This window comes from Populus nigra, chromosome 15 (genome assembly GCF_951802175.1).
Source record: "Populus nigra chromosome 15, ddPopNigr1.1, whole genome shotgun sequence".
NCBI classification, from domain to species: domain Eukaryota; kingdom Viridiplantae; phylum Streptophyta; class Magnoliopsida; order Malpighiales; family Salicaceae; genus Populus; species Populus nigra.
Window position 1 is genome coordinate 13,422,201 of NC_084866.1, and position 16,508 is coordinate 13,438,708.

At 34.0% G+C, this 16,508-nt stretch overlaps 3 protein-coding genes across 5 annotated transcripts; 2 read left to right on the forward strand and 1 right to left on the reverse strand.

Annotated features, from left to right (window-relative positions):
- Positions 1 to 201: 201 nt before the first annotated feature.
- On the reverse strand, positions 202 to 3,695 carry LOC133674805 (BRAP2 RING ZnF UBP domain-containing protein 1). Of its 2 annotated transcripts, none has more exons than XM_062096061.1 (11): positions 3,277 to 3,695; positions 2,999 to 3,107; positions 2,780 to 2,894; positions 2,570 to 2,667; positions 2,094 to 2,200; positions 1,698 to 1,947; positions 1,420 to 1,473; positions 1,103 to 1,246; positions 931 to 995; positions 557 to 629; positions 202 to 476 (listed from the first exon to the last, which is right to left on the reverse strand). In XM_062096061.1, exons 1-11 carry the CDS (start codon positions 3,576 to 3,578, stop codon positions 315 to 317), a joined length of 1,479 nt encoding a protein of 492 aa, XP_061952045.1. In that variant the 5' UTR covers positions 3,579 to 3,695; the 3' UTR covers positions 202 to 314. The 2 variants fall into 2 exon arrangements, with proteins under 2 accessions (XP_061952045.1, XP_061952046.1); XM_062096062.1 differs by having other exon boundaries at positions 557 to 611; positions 3,277 to 3,692.
- A 2,749-nt stretch (positions 3,696 to 6,444) lies between these two features.
- LOC133674813 (probable clathrin assembly protein At4g32285) lies at positions 6,445 to 9,046 on the forward strand. Of its 2 annotated transcripts, none has more exons than XM_062096070.1 (2): positions 6,445 to 6,703; positions 6,921 to 9,046. In XM_062096070.1, the coding sequence occupies exon 2, from the start codon at positions 6,961 to 6,963 to the stop codon at positions 8,827 to 8,829; it is 1,869 nt and encodes a 622-aa protein (XP_061952054.1). In that variant the 5' UTR covers positions 6,445 to 6,703; positions 6,921 to 6,960; the 3' UTR covers positions 8,830 to 9,046. The 2 variants fall into 2 exon arrangements, with proteins under 2 accessions (XP_061952054.1, XP_061952055.1); XM_062096071.1 differs by having other exon boundaries at positions 6,926 to 9,046.
- A 3,680-nt stretch (positions 9,047 to 12,726) lies between these two features.
- On the forward strand, positions 12,727 to 16,050 carry LOC133674755 (actin-related protein 6). Its single transcript, XM_062095978.1, has 8 exons — positions 12,727 to 13,511; positions 14,158 to 14,353; positions 14,429 to 14,492; positions 14,790 to 14,874; positions 14,986 to 15,036; positions 15,131 to 15,193; positions 15,281 to 15,428; positions 15,565 to 16,050. The coding sequence occupies exons 1-7, from the start codon at positions 12,826 to 12,828 to the stop codon at positions 15,408 to 15,410; spliced, it is 1,275 nt and encodes a 424-aa protein (XP_061951962.1). The 5' UTR covers positions 12,727 to 12,825; the 3' UTR covers positions 15,411 to 15,428; positions 15,565 to 16,050.
- Positions 16,051 to 16,508: the final 458 nt, after the last annotated feature.

The window sequence follows — 16,508 nt, forward strand, 5'->3', positions numbered from 1 at the left end:
AGAGACCCTTGTGGCTTGGCCAATAGGATGTCGGCCTACACCTATCTAAGCAGCAAATGTTAAAGACCGACCCTCTGAAAAACTCTTAAGATACTGGCAAGCGTGTACATATAGAAGAATAAGGCTATTCAACCAGAAATACCCATCAATAGTTGATAATAATATTTCAGGAACTAATTTGGGACGAATAACATTATCATATTTATAAAGAGAGCTAAAAATATCAATGTGAGCCCCAGATTTTTATTTCTCAAAAAATCTGTTTCCTTTTAGCTTATCAGATTAACTTTATACAAGTATACAAAACATTGTATCTAATTCCGTTTACGACCCAGTTTTGCGTGTTTTCTGCTATTTGCTGGCGAAGATTGCTTCGGAGGTACAGGTAACAATGTCCCTCCTTTAATCCCATCATCTGTATCTGTCATGGTGTGAAGTGTTTTCTGAGCTTCAATGTAGACTGTGAGATCTCGAATCTGTGAATGGTCAATTGAACTTTTGTAAGACCAATATTTTCAATCAGTCATAAGATAATATTTGGAAGTTTTTGTATCACCTGTTCTTCCAGATCATGTATTCTCTCGTCCCTTGACGATAAAGATGAAGTTTCCCTAAGAAAAGCAAAACAACTTTTCATTCATTAAATAGAGAAAAGAGAGAAAAGAATGCAAGGATTCACTGCAAGTTGTGCATCTGAAACATGCTAAGTTAGTTTCTGCAGCATGCACCTATTCCAATGGAAACCAAGTCTACATTCTACAGCATGTAGTCAAGAGATTTTCATGAAAACATGAAACAATACTAGTTGAAAAAAAGCTGCGTTCGCACCACCCTCCTGTTCCCTGTAAATCCCATCCCCCCACCAAAAGAAACAAATCAAAACAACAAATTCTGCCCCACAAAGGAAAGGGCGGGAGATGGAAAGCATACCTATCTTCAAGTTCCTTGACCTTTTTACGCCAAATTTCTTGATTCTTGATGAGACCCCGATTGATCTAAGAAAAGAAAGAAGTGAATCTATTAGGAAACCAAGTGCTGCAAAAGGCCATCACCTATATCATATACAAATTCTGAAAGCTTGTTGAGATACTCGAACACTTACATCTGCTACAGCATTTTTTTCTAGCTCACACCTTTCCAATTTATTTTGGATATCCTGCATAGTGGATGTCACAGCATTCTCTACTGCTTCTGAAATGGAACTTTGTCTTTTACTTTTGGCCTCAATAATTAGAGATTCATAATGCTGAAAGAATGCAATGAGAATTGGAAAAAAAAGAGAGTACAATTTAGAGAATTATTTCAACGAGAAATTTAAACAAGGCAGAGTTGCAAATGAGAACACTAGAGATCAACTGCAAACCAGCCAAGGAAAAAGAAAGAGAAGAGGTGGTGAGATGCTGGAAACTGTGTATTTACTTGTCTTTGAGCCTCCAGCTGAGTGGCCAAAAGACGATTGTACTCATCTGCAATCTATTATCAAGCATGTGAAACAAAGTCAAGACATTTACAATGGAAGGCTAACAATGTTAATTCTTGAGTTAATCATGCCTGTCTGCAAGAGCTGTAAACTCCCTATCAAATTCCTTAACATGTAGTATCATGCAAGGTAAAAAAATCCCACAATAGGAAGTTTTTTCATCTCTAGTTTTGGCTGTACTAGACAAGGTAAGTAATACTCATATGGAAATACGTACTGCTTCAACTTTGCTGCTAAAGAGAGCCCCACTAATTCCAGAATCCTCACTACATCCACAAGTGCCACAATCTCCTTCAAACGACACACAACAAGAGTTTGTATCTATCGACTTGCCATCGGTTTTTGACTGGTTCAGCCGATGAACATAGTTGTCGCCAACATAGTCCCAAATTTGTTGTGTTCTCAGATCAAGAGAATAACAATGCTGTGTATCTTGCCAGTGCCTTTTAGCATGTCCTTCTTTATATCTGAGTTCAGGGAAAAAGGCATAAGTGGCTGTGTACTCCCAGCAAGTGACAAGGATAACTTACAGTTATCATATGAACTGTGAAATTTATATGGTATGTTTAGATTCTTCACATAAGAATACTCAGTAAGTGAAGTGTTGCATTACCTTCCACATCCTACAAAACCGCATATCAGACAAACCCACAAATTTTCTGAAGTTCCACAAACAGAACAAGCTGGCTTCTCATCCTGCTGCTGACAAAGACGACAGACCTGACAAAATGTGCATATCAAATCAAAATCCTCTCAGGATAACCAAATCACTACCTTTAATATTCATAACAAAAGGATACATCAATTGAATCCCCAGAATATTATGATTTCCATGTGGTGTTGGGATTTATTCTGTTCAATGTGGAAAGAGAGAAACATAGAACTCGAACAAATGTGCCCTTCAGTTCTTATTTATAATAATGGTACAACATCATGTTGTGCTAACAAAAATAGATGAATTGATCCTTTACCATAACAGCCAAGTTGTTCACTAAACACCAAAAACAGAGTTTGTTGTGTGTGCAATGTCACTGATAAAAGCCTCGAGAAGCTTGATCACACCAACACAAAAAAAAAAACCTAGCTCACCTGGCAAGACAAGTGCGTCCATTTTGAAGTGCATGAACATTGAAACGAATGATCACAAAGAGTATTGCGTATTCCACTAGTATCCGGGTCCAATCTCTCTAAAAGCAACAAAACACAAAATCAACATACCATAATCCAAATACCAATCACACTCACTCCAGCCCAGAAAAAAAAAAGGTATAGAAAACGAAAAGGAAAACTGCAACTAACCGAGACAAATTGGACAAGCTGGCAACTCGGTGAAATTTTCCGGAGGAGTGCTAGCTATTTCTGCCGATTCCGTGAATTCCACAGAAAGCACATATAATATATGGCAAATCTCTGCCTACAAAAATTACCATCATAAAATAAACACACTTATATTCATCAATTTACTTAACACAAAATCAAAATCAACATAACCAAAACCGAAATCTCACACTAACTAACCTCAGATGGCGAAAATCGCTTCTCATTGAAACTATTGTAGAATCTATCTGCTGTTACTTGATTATCAAGCTTTATTAACACACTGTACCTATCTTCCATCCCATCATTCCTAAACAAAAATTGCATAAGATAAACAAATTAGAGTTTTTGTTATGATCAATTTAATTTTCTGCTCTTAACAGTAAAAATTAGCGTTTTTGATAACATAAATTATGAAATTAGAGTTTCTGACAACAGAATTTTCAATCTGGGATAAAAATCAGGGGTTTTGGTAGTACCTGATGAAGAGGAGTACATGGACATGATCAATATGGGAACCGCAGAATCTGATGAAGTCGTCTTCGGAGAAGTAGTTAGGGACGGCGACGACGAAGAGAGAAGTGGATCGAGAGTTAGGATTAGGGTTTGGCAGTGAGGATTTCTGCGATGCGTTTCGATATAGATGTGAAATGCCTCTCCTTTCATTGAATTTGGTGGTGGCTGCCGTGGTGGAGGTGGTGGCGGCCGCGGAGATGAAGGTGGTTTCTTCAAGAGTTAGAGGATGATTGCTGTCTACTGAGTGGACTCGGAGGCTGAACATTTTTTTGGAGTGAGTTGGATCGGTGAGTTGGATCGGGGTTGGGCTAGAGAGAGAATGGTGAAACAGAAACAAATAGAGTCGCGGGAAATCGGCGGTTAGGTTAAAAGAGAGGTGTTTGCCGTTAAATAGCTAACAGTAGGAAAGGACGTATCCTTTGAATTCTTCTGAATTTTTTTAAACAGGGACCATATTAAGATTTTTCATGAAATATAAAACTTAACATTGATAAAATTATACTAAATAAATAATATGAGTTCCACTGTCATTCACTTGTTAATCCAAAACTAATCAAAGTTGAATTTTAAAATAATTAGATTAAAGCTAACTAAATTGATTTAGATTTAGCAGATCAACTCATGTTTTAATTAAAATTTAATTTGATTTTTAAAAATAATCTTAACCTCTTTTAGCTTTAATTATTAAATATAATAACATTGATGATTTATCAAACACACATAATTAAAGGATTGGGCGGGTACAAAACAATTGATTGTTTTACCTTTGGTTTTCTTCTACAAGGTATTTATTTGATGGATTGTTTTATTTTTTATTTTTTATTAGAAAAGCTTATGCTTTAGTGGTGAATAAAAAAATCAAAAAACCGATTAAATTGAGAAAAATAAAAAAAAATAATCAAAAAAATCAAACCGTGAAAAAAAACCAACCGATTTGGTTTTGGTTTTATAAACCTGAAACTGAAAAAACCGAACCGAACCCAGACCGAAAAAACCCGAGCTAAAAACCAGAAAAAATCGAGCCAACCAGTTTAAACCGATTTTTTTCTAAAATAACTGAACCAAAACCGGTTTGGTTTTGATCTTTTTTAAAAAAACTAGTTTAATTACTTTTTTAATAAAAACTAAATCAAATTCAAAATGATCACCTCTAATAGCTGTTTTACAAACATTCGTTATTGTTAGCTGCGAATTAATGGTATTAAAATATTTTAATAACTAATGAATTTTTAATTTAAAGAATTTAATTGAATCACCATCAACTAAGCCATTGATGCCAGCCACTAGATTTATGATATGATTAAACGAGAGGTTTAAAATCCAAAATCATATAATGATTGCAACATTTAATCACCATTAAACTAATAATTATTAACCTCTTAATTAATAAATAATCTAAAGACACTCGTTAAATATTTTTTTAAAAAGCCGGGCCATCTTCCCAGCAAACAAATTCAGAAAAATTAAAGACTTATATATATATATATATATATATCATAGTTTTATGAAACTATTGGATTACTTTATTTATTTATTTGGTATAAGTTGGGTTGAATTTAGCTTGGGATGATATTATTTGCTTGGGATGATATTATTTATTCGTTAATATCACAACTACCATATTCACATGCTAAAAATTATATCATTAAATTTTAAGGGGTGTAATTCAAGTAGTTAGATTTTGAATTTGTTCTTTATATCTTACTAGTTCGAGTCTGACAAATCTTAGAGCTACTAAAAGTTTACATGATTGTTAATTTCAGGATCTGTTAGATTAGTCGAGGTACGCACAAACTCACTCGAATACCCACATTAATAAAAAAAAATAATCATATCATTAAATTTATTAATGAGACCTACAACAACTATATAACATGTAGAAGCTTGCATTATGCAGTGTTGCAATGTTGTCAAAAGTTGAGAAGGTTAATTCATTTTGTATTTAAAAAAAATCAAAATAATATCACTCTGACAAAAAATAATCTTTTAAAACAACATGTTTTGACTAATTTTATTGGGTCCAATGCGTTGCTAGTCATTTTTGAGAGGTTCAATCTATATCAATGTTTTTTTATATTTATTATGTAACTCGGAATAGTTCAAATCCTGGATCGACAAGCCCTGAATAAACATACAAATTTAATTCAGATTTTATAACTATTTACTATTTGTAGAATTATTTAACATACGAACCTTGGACATTAGCAATTTTATCCGCATAGTATTCAATAAATCAGCACGTAAACATGTAAATTGGATATATTTATATATATATGAATATTGACATATCAATAGATCAGCTACAGACACTGTAGATTTTGAATATGAACATTCTTTAATATAACGTTTTTCAATTTTCAATTAACAGTCAAGTATTCAGCAAAGCACGACAATATAATACTGTATCTTCGAAACATACGCTACCGTTTTTATATAACCATTACCCATACCTTATATCATTATTAAATCCAATCACACGTCACATGTTAATAGATCACGAGCAAGATTCAATCATTCATTCCATACAAGGCAAAGTATTATGGTGGCATGTACCCTTGTTACAACATTATATTTAAGGTCGATCCGGTTTATGTTTCAGATCATGAATTCAATAAATTGATATATGAACTGATGATAGATCAACTTAAAAATATTATTTTGATGAAGAAAAATAAATTAATTCAAAGTAAGGTAGTGCGTAATTATGGTTTAAATTATTTTTTATTTAGAAATATATTAAAATAATATATTTTTTATTTTAAAAAAATATTTTTGACATTATCATATTAAAAAATCAAGAAACATAAAAAATATATAAAAAATAGAATCAGGCTATGAATGAACTAATCATCGAAAAAACCTATTCAAAATAAAATCTACAATGAATCAAGGTTTGAACTAACATGTTATTAGATTGACTAATGAAGGTCGCCGATTAAAACCATGACATATACTTTTTGAGAAAAATGCAAAGTCAAAACTCAATTAAAACGAAAAGGAAATGTCCCCCACCCTATTAATCAAATCCGTTAAAAAGCAAAATAATTAATTAAGCAAATTAAAAATGCCAGTTTCAGAGCGAGTTTCTTTTTTTTTTTTCAAAAACGCAAAACCAAATTCATCACACGCAGCGCATTATCCTTTCAAAGTCATCATCTCACCGCCTACGAGGCGCTTTTTTCAAAGCCAGCCTTTGTTGCCTCTAATAAGTACCACAACAGCGTACAGAAATGAAACACAACACAATCAAAGCAGTCTCAGAGAGAGAGGGAGAGAGAGAGAGAGAGTCCTTCTTTCGCTGCAGTGTCAACCTCTTCTTGGATATATACAGCCACCACTACAGATCTCACATTTCGAAGGCCGATACCATTTGAACCTTCAAAGCCAAAGGTACTGTCTTTTTCTCTTTCTTTTTTCAATTTTCTCTTTTACTTGATTATGACTGATCAAGAATCCATGAAAAAAACCGAGGAAAGGTTATAGTAAAATAAAAAGAACACCCCAGTTGCAGTTTTATTGATGAAGGTGCAGTTTAGGCTTGTTCGATATGAACCCATTTAAAAAGATTTTTTTTTTATTGGTTTTTCTTGATTTTTTATGGTGAAAGGATAGAGTTTTGGTGGCTCATATCCTGACGGAGGAGAAAAATGGCACTACGTAAAGCAATTGGGGCTGTGAAAGATCAGACGAGTATAAGTATAGCGAAAGTGGCAGCGAATACATCAGCAGAACTTGAGGTTTTGGTTGTTAAAGCTACTAGTCATGATGAGGATCCTGCTGGTGAGAAGTATTATAGGGAGATTATAAGCCGTATTTCGAGTTCAAGGGGTTATGTGAATGCTTGTGTGGCTACTATAACGAGAAGGATAAGTAAAACCCGTGATTGGATTGTGGCTTTGAAGGCTTTGATGCTTGTACATAGGGTTTTGATTGATGGGAACCCTTTGTTTGAGGAGGCGTTATTGTTTGCGACGAGGAATGGGATGCGTGTCTTGAATATGTCGGATTTTAGAGATGAGGCGCATTCTAATTCATGGGATCATACAGGGTTTGTGAGGTTTTACGCGATGTTTCTCGATGAGAAGGTCGAGTTTTCTGTTTTTGAGAGGAAAGTGAGGGAGGATGAGAGGAAATTTGATGAGGGCGGTGATGGGTTTGGACGTGGAGAGAATAGGGATGAATTTGAGTATGGGATGCCCAAGAGATCAAGCTCCTATGGTGATTTGGTTAGGCGTGAACAGAAGATGGAAGTAGCAGCAATTAGGGAAATGAAGCCAGAGAGACTCTTAGGCATATTGGACCAGCAGTTGAGGATCCTTGATAGAGTTTTGGCTTGCAGACCAACAGGAATAGCCAAGAATGATAGATTGGTGCTTGTTGCCCTTTACCAGGTGGTGAAGGAGAGTTTTGGACTATACACCGAGGTTTGTGAGGCATTGGGGGTATTGTTGGATAGATTTACTGAGATGGAGTATGCATATTGTCTTAAAGGTTTTGATATTTATGCTGGCGCAGCCAAGATAATTGATGAGCTGGTGGTGTTTTATGTTTGGTGCAAGGATATAGGAATTGGAAGATCATCTGAGTATCCTGAAGTGCAGAAGATTACTGAAAATATTTTGGGGGCCCTCGGGGAGAGCTTGAGAGAAATGACTAATAGACGAACTAAGAGTTCCGAGAGAAGTATAGAGGAGAAGGTTCCTGATAAGCAAGACCAAGAACCTGGTATGAATGAGGTCAAGTCTCTTCCTCCTCCAGAGAGTTATACCCCTCCTCCACCCCCTCCTTCGCAGCAGCCTCAGCCTCAGCCTCAGCCTCAACAGATGACAGAAGATTTGGTAAATCTCAAGGACGATGGCATTTCAGCAGATGAGCAGGGCAACGAATTGGCTTTGGCTTTGTTCTCTGGACCTCCAACTACAAATGCAAATGGTGCGTGGGTAGCATTCCCATCACCTAGAGAACCTGAAGTGACTTCAGCATGGCAAACCCCAGCTGCCCAGAGTAGTCAAGCAGATTGGGAATTGGCGTTGGTGGAGTCAGCTAGCAATCTATCGAAACAGAGAACTACTTTAGGTGGTGGATTTGATTCATTGCTCTTGAATGGAATGTATGATCAGGGGGCAGCAAGGCAACATGTGAGCACAACACAACTGACTGGCGGGAGTGCTAGTAGTGTGGGCAAGAGTGCAACACCAGTGTTGGCATTGCCTGCTCCTGATGGGACAATGCAGTCAGTTCAGAATCAGGACCCGTTTGCTGCCTCCCTTACAGTTCCGCCTCCTTCCTATGTGCAGATAGCAGAAATGGAGAGGAAGCAGCATTTTCTAGTAAATGAACAGCAGCTCTGGCAACATTACGGAAGGGATGGGATGCACGGTCAAGTGGGTTTGGCCAGGATTAATGGTGCCTCTGGTTACCATGGCCCTAGTCCTCATCCAATGGTGATGCCTTCCGGGATGCCACAGGTCAGTGGCATGAGGCAGCAGGGAGGGCACTACTATCCCTCCTATTAAGATCGCTTGTCTCGATTACCTGCTCGCACTTCATATGATGCACATTGCTGTCATACTTTTTTCCTGATCTGCATCACTTTGTGAAGATTTTTTGAATTCTGGCCATTATGGTTCCTTTTTTTTTTTATGTAATTAGTAATTCCTTGCATCGCAGGAAGCAAGGGACATGCAAGATTTTGAATGTGTTATATTACAATACAAGATGGACATTATTTTACTTCTTTCGCCATTGAATTTTCACACTAAAATGAATTCTATCTGTGTTGTCTTTTATGTCTCTCGGTGGCTTACTTTGTTGTTCAAAGTTCTTGGACGAGGCACCTGTAGAAGGCAACCTTGTCTGAATTTAGGAGTTAAAGAAACCTTCATGTCTTAAATTTCCACTTTCTAGTTTCAAACTGTTGAAACTCTCCTGATTAGGAGACTTTGAACTTTATGTTTGAACATGTCAACTTTGACTGGCATGGAAGGAGCGTTGAGTTCACTTTGATTCTCTCAATCTATCATCGTCACCACCCTTATAAGTTTGACCTGACTGAGTCAACTTTCAGGACTGGTTGCCGGTCCAATTAACCTGTCATGGCCATGGCCATGACCATTTCAAGCTGCTTTGGTCAATCTTATTGTCTATTAATTATTATGCTTGCTGACGGCTAGCGAGATGATTTATTTTTTTAAAAAAAATTATTTACTGTAATATATTAAAAATGAAGTAAACACAAATTAATTATGCAGTGTGATTTAAAGCATATTGAGGATGGAATGGCCCTGAGTTCATGACTTTCGAGGTTTTGCCACAAATAACAACCAGCCTAATAAGATATGAAATTGATGGATTTAATGTGTATTGGATGATTTTAATTTATTAATGTGAGATATAAAATATATATATATATATATATATATATTATTTTAAAATATTTTTAATTAAAAAACACTTTAAAAAAATACTCACAGTATTACCAGATGCTTTACTCACTTCAACCCTTGAAAAACAATCACATAACTACCTATTTTTTCTTTGTTTTCCTCTAAATCCATTTGTTTACCTATTTAAATAATCTTTTTTGTTTGATTTAATTACTAGTTTGTTTTTATTATGATGCTGCAAGATAATTTCTAAAATTAACTTTTAGTTATTTTTATTACAATTAAAATAGATATCTATGAAAAAATAATTTAAATTCTGAAAAAATATATTTTTTATTAGATGAATTTTCATTTTTTATTCATGTATTTATTTTTTACAGAAACATGTTTTTTATTAGTAAAATGTTTTTAATAAAAACGTAATGATAATAAAATAAATATTCATAAAAAATTTAATCATTTGATTTAAGAAGGAAAAGGTGTATCTCTTTAATAAAGACTTCCTTTCCTTTTCCTTGTTCTTTCTTTTAAAAAAAAAAAACATTTTCTAGGAGAAGTATTGTTTTCTAAACAAAAACTTATTGTTGTTTGAAAATCAAGTTTTAATTGAAAAAAAAAAACAAGACTCGTAATTTTTAGGCAATAGAAAAATAAATAAAAGAGTAATTAGCTTAAAAATTAAATAAAAATATTTATAATAAAAAATAAATATTTAATTCTCATTTAATATTCATGAACATATCTTTTTTATTATAATTTTACATATTAGGTTTCTATATAATAACTCACAGAATAATTGTTAATAATATCATAAAAAATTATAATTTTATTTAAAAATTATGGTAAAATAGGATAATATTCATTTATAATAAATTTTATAAAAAACAATTCTTTAGAAAAAAAGTGTAGTTTAAAAAGAGGCTAGGGGCTAGAAGTAGGATCCCTGCGCATCAGGCCCTAAAATTAATGCCCTGACGTGCTTGGACTCGCAATGTCAGTTCCACGTGATTTTTCTATTTTTTTAATGAGTGGATAATATAAGTAACGGTGTTCACAAGGAGTCTGTTTGTTATTATAATAATAGTATTTTTAAAATATTTTTTTATTTAAAAATATATTAAAAATATACTTTTTAAATTTTTTTAAAAATTATTTTTTAACTGAAAATATTATTTTTAGTTTAATTTCTTCTAAAAAAAATTCAGCAACACAGTGAAATAAAACTGTTCATATAACAATGTCGATAACAGTGTATTATTTCTTGAGCTATAGCAAACTACAGTAAAAGGCCACGTTGTTTTAGCTTTTTAGGTGTAATAATTTATTGTTTTTAGTTAAATGAAAATATTATACATTATATCCTGTTTTAAACTCTCTCTCTCAATAACCTTTTAGAGTACGAATGCTCTTTCATCTTAAAAGTATTTTTATAAATTTTTTATTTAGTTCAATTTATTTTATTATTTATAAATATTTTGATACGTTCATGTTAAAAATAAGTAAATATTATTTTAATATATTTTTAAATAAAATATATTTTAAAAGAAATCATTATCACAATACAACACCAACTCTAATCTTTTTATAATTCTATTATTTTTTACAATTAATTTTAAGTTTTATATTTAAATAATGGCAGGAGAAAAAATAAAAATAATTAAGATGGTAAATATGACTAGGTTAGAATCATTTTTGAAAAAAAAAACCAAATGAAAAACACTAATCAAAGAACTATTTAATATAATAATAAAGGACATTTAACATGTTTAAATACACCTCAATGACTAAGTTATAACTCTTTTTACTTCCAATCCTCAAACCCTTTTTTAACAAATCAAATCTTAAACCCTTAATATTTTTTTTCATTTTCCTTTTTTCAGAGCCCTAAAAATTTAATTAATCATGTCATGAAATTAAAAACACCATAAACCCTCGTAGGTCATACCTAACAGCAGACTAGTTACTCACTATTTTTATCTTGATATTACAAATCACCCCTCTAATTAATAAATTACAATTAAAAACAAATTTAAAAGGACTGTTTTTTTTACTGGCAAAATATTATTGTAGATTAAAATAATAAAATAATTATTTTGTTTTTCTCAAATAAAACTAAATAACTAGTTATCAAGAGTAATATAGTTTTTTCAATATGATTTATTGATCATTAACATATCAAGCAGAAACAATTTAGTTTTTTATTTTATTTTTTACCATGGTAAAATAACTTAAATATTATTAAAAACAAAAATTATAAAATTGTTATCCAGGGACTTTTTACACTTTTTAATTTTTAAAACATTGTAAAATAATTGGATTGCTATTGAAAGCAAAAAAAATAATAATATTAAACTTGCATTCAAGGGCATTTTTTTTATTATATTCTTCTGGTTATTATTAAGTTGATTTAGAGGCAATTTGATATTTTATAAATATAAAATGTTATTTAAAAATAAAAAAAATTAATAAATAAATTGCATGTTTTAACGAGTAGGAGACACTCACACTCATTAGACAACAGATGCATTGTCTCCTTGAGTCCAAACAACATTGGAAAAGTCCTGACATCCTCTTCACAATGGTCAAACATGTGTACATAATAGAGCACCGTTTGTGTTCTGATGAAATATTTTTCTTTACCTTTTTTTTTATTTGTGCCTTTAATTTTTGTTTAAACCCTTAAAAAAATTAAATGTATCTTGTCAAATTATATTTTTTTTTATCAATTTTAATTTTCATTTATTTAATTACTATTTATTTGGTTTTTCTATATTAGAAAAAATTTAACCCAATTCACTTATCTTATTATTCATTAAAATTCTAAAATTAAAAAAAAAGTTAAAATTCTAATGTGTGTTTGATACAATGCATAATATTTTTTTAAATAATATTTTTTAAAAAATAAAAAAAAAATATTTTCAGATTTTTATTTTTATCTTTAATATAAATATATCAAAATAATCTAAAAATAATAATAAAAATATCAATTTAATATTTTTTTTAACATCAAATACTTTTAAAGTACTCTCAAACCATGCCATTCGCATTCAGCCTCTAGAACCCCAGAAAATGCTCGACCACTACAAGCCCCGCACAAACCCACCACCTTCCTAATCCTCAAACGACATGTCAAACGTCGTCGTTCTCGACAACGGCGGTGGCCTAATCAAAGCCGGCTACGGCGGCGAACGTGACCCCTCCACCACAATCCCAAACTGCCTCTATCGTCCTCTCTCCTCCAAAAAATTCCTCCACCCCACTCCCACCACCGAAGAAGATCTCACCTCCGCCGCCGTCCGCCGCCCCATAGACCGAGGCTACCTAATAAACCCAGACCTCCAACGCGATATCTGGAACCACCTCTTCTCCAATCTCCTCCACATAAACCCATCAAACTCTTCTTTACTACTTACAGAACCCTTGTTTTCCCTCCCTTCAATTGAACGTGCAACCGATGAGCTTGTTTTTGAAGATTTTGGGTTCAATTCTCTGTTCATTTCTGATCCACCGAAGTTGGTTCATCTTTATGAGGCGAGTAGAAGGCCATATGGGTTAGTTTCAAAAGCGCAATGTAGCTTAGTTGTGGATTGTGGGTTTAGTTTTACGCATGCTGCGCCTGTGTTTCAGAACTTTACGTTGAATTATGGAGTGAAAAGGATTGATTTAGGAGGAAAAGCGTTGACGAATTTTTTGAAGGAATTGGTGTCTTACAGGAGTGTTAGTGTTATGGATGAAAGTTTTATTATGGATGATGTTAAGGAGAAGTTGTGCTTTGTTTCTCTTGATGTTGCTAGAGATTTGAAGATTGCAAGGTGGGTTTTTGTTTGTGTTTCTGGTTGCTGTTTAGCTTATAATGTGATGATAATGGAATGTTGTTGTGTTTTTCATAATGTTAAGCGTTAGACTTCATTTTGTTAGCCAGTAGGAATTCTGATTGTTTTGGGGTTTTTGGCAGTAACATTTTGAGGAACTTTGACAATTTTTTGAGGTGGGGGTGTGTTCTTTATGGTTGTTGTTGGCTGATAATGTGAATAAAAAATGAATGTTGCTATGTTGTTAGTGTAAAGTTTTAGGCTGTCTTGTTTGCGAGTAGAAATGTTGATTTTTGGCTTTGTTTTTTACGATTTTGAGGAACTTGTTATAGTAGGACATGAAAAGGATGATTTTCGGGTTTGTTATTGGCTTAGAATGTTAGCAAAAAGTGGAAGTTGTTATCTTGTTATCTTGATAGTTTGGAGTGTTTGTTTTAGTAGAATGATGATTCTTTGGGTTTCAGGTATTAGGATTTTGAGCAACTTGTAATAGGAGACGTAGAAAGGACAACATTTTTGACGTGGGTGTGTGCTTTTGGGATTGTTGCTGGCCTATAAAAATTGATTTTTTTTACTTTATAGCTTGGTTGGTTGGGATGGTGATTCTTTGAATTGGTTTTTGAAATTTTGAAGTTTTCTGTATTAGGAGACGAGGAAACGACAATTTTTTTAGGTGTACTTATGTTCTACCTGATGGAGTGACCCACACAAAAGGTTTTGTTAAAGACCCAGATGAAGCAAGTAAGTATCTCACTGTGGATGATGGAGCGTATTTAGGAACGAAAAAGGATATGGATCGCACTGAAATTATGGACCGAAAGAAAGTTGATTTAACTAAAAATGTGAGTTCTTGTTACCTTTGAAAGTAATGTTTCCTGGCCTAAGTCAATAAAATGATAATTTTGCCATCTGTACAGGAGTTTGACTTGACAAATGAACGGTTCCTGGTTCCAGAGATGATTTTCCACCCAGCAGATTTAGGTTTGTGTTGTTCCTTGCTATTAGAGAAGTGAAACACACTTCTATGCCTTCAGTTTGGTATAGGTGCACTCTGGACTTATTTCTGCTGCTACATGGTTTGAGAAACATGTGTTTGGAGACTTGCTTTTACAATAATTAATGCGTGATTTTTTCTTAGAGAGAAATGAATGTATCAGGAAATATTCTAGTCTTGTAGATAGATGTTGTGTAATGAAATTAAGAGGAAAGTGTTTTATGTTTGGCTGTTTCTTGTGGAAGCAAATTGGAAAATGGTGCTAATTTTAACCATTTCTGCAGGTATGAATCAGGCTGGACTAGCAGAGTGCATTGTTCGAGCTGTGAACTCTTGCCATCCTCTTCTTCATCCTCTGCTCTACCAAAGGTGCTTTTACAAAGTCTTGTGATTTCATGCATCAAGCATTTCACTGTTTTTCTTTTTAGTTTTTATTTCCCAATACCAAGTGATAACTGTTTAAAACTTGTGCTTGGACAGCATTATATTAACTGGTGGAAGCACATTGTTCCCTAGATTTGCTGAGAGACTGTAAGCTCATGAACTTCTCCTATTAGCTTACACGCTGAATTTTTTTATTTTATCTCGAGGCAATGTTTAAACTTTATATTGGATAAAATTACAGTGAAATGGAGCTTCGACCTCTTGTCCCAGATGACTATCAAGTGAAGATAACTACACAAGAAGAGTAAAACTCTTCCCTCCTTGAAAGTATTAGCTTGGCTTCGAAATGCTGCTGCTTCACAATTGATAAAATTTTGTAATGCTTGTGCAGTCCTATTCTAGGTGTGTGGCGAGGTGGATCCCTTTTGGCATCCAGTCCTGATTTTGAAGCAATGTGTGTTACCAAGGCTGAGTATGAGGAACTTGGATCTGCTCGATGTCGAAGGAGATTCTTTCATTGAGAAACAAAACTGCCCAAGGTATTTTATCTCCTTACTGCATCCACCTTTCAAGTTAACATGTGCTGTTTTATTGAGAAGGGATACAGAAGTCTATACCTTTCTTGAATTTCCATTAGATGTCAGATTCTCATTTTGAATGACCTTTTCCTATCAGTGGAGGGAAGAACTAAACAGCACACGAGGAAATTGCAGCCAGCTGTCCCGCCATTTCTGCGATGAGCTTTTGCATGCATGTTGATCAAAAGAAAGGTGGAAGCAGGCCTAACTGGCTTACTTCTGAAGCCAGAAACCTGACGTATCTACGGTCATCACTATGACATGGTGACGCATTGTTCTTTGGCCTCCTGATTCTTATAATTATTTGGTGCAAAGGGTAATCCGTGGAAGAAACTGCACCTACGGTATTCCTGCAAAGCCAACATGCCACCATACTTGTGCATCCAAGAGATGGTGATTCCAGATCGAGGTTTCACAAATTCAGGGCCATTCCTGCTTATTAGGGTTTTGCTTTCTTTATTTGGGACATACTCCCACCTGTTTAACAGAGAGCGTTCAATGACTGGTGGCTGTTGGTTTCTTGGCATTTTTCGTGCAAATATCCGGTAACCTTTGCATGGTTTATAGGCTGGTTTACGTACAATCAATTGTGATCGACTCATCTATCCTTTTTGTCGTTTGCGTTTTGATGTCGTTCCTCTCTAACAACACAACACAACTTCATTGAAAATGATGGCGAACTGTCCTGTACAAAATTCTTAATCCGAGAAATGTTACGAGTCATATTGTAGTTTTTTTTATGGTCATGCAAGCTACCCTGAGCGGGACTCTATCCTCCCAACGCCGCCCTCCAATCTGGCCTTGGAACATAGCATGGGGACGATAGAGGTCATAAAAATCGAAGTCCCAATCTGCGAAACTTCCATGGTTGAACCGAAACAGCTCATGGATATTGTACGAGTAGGGTTTGCAGTGGATTTCGAATGAATGTCTTTTTCATTGAAGAACAGCCACAAGGGAAAGGTGAGCCAATCACAAACAGTAACAAATAAAGCTGCCTGATTGTGAATAGAGGCGGCGATGCCTAGCATTACTAATTCT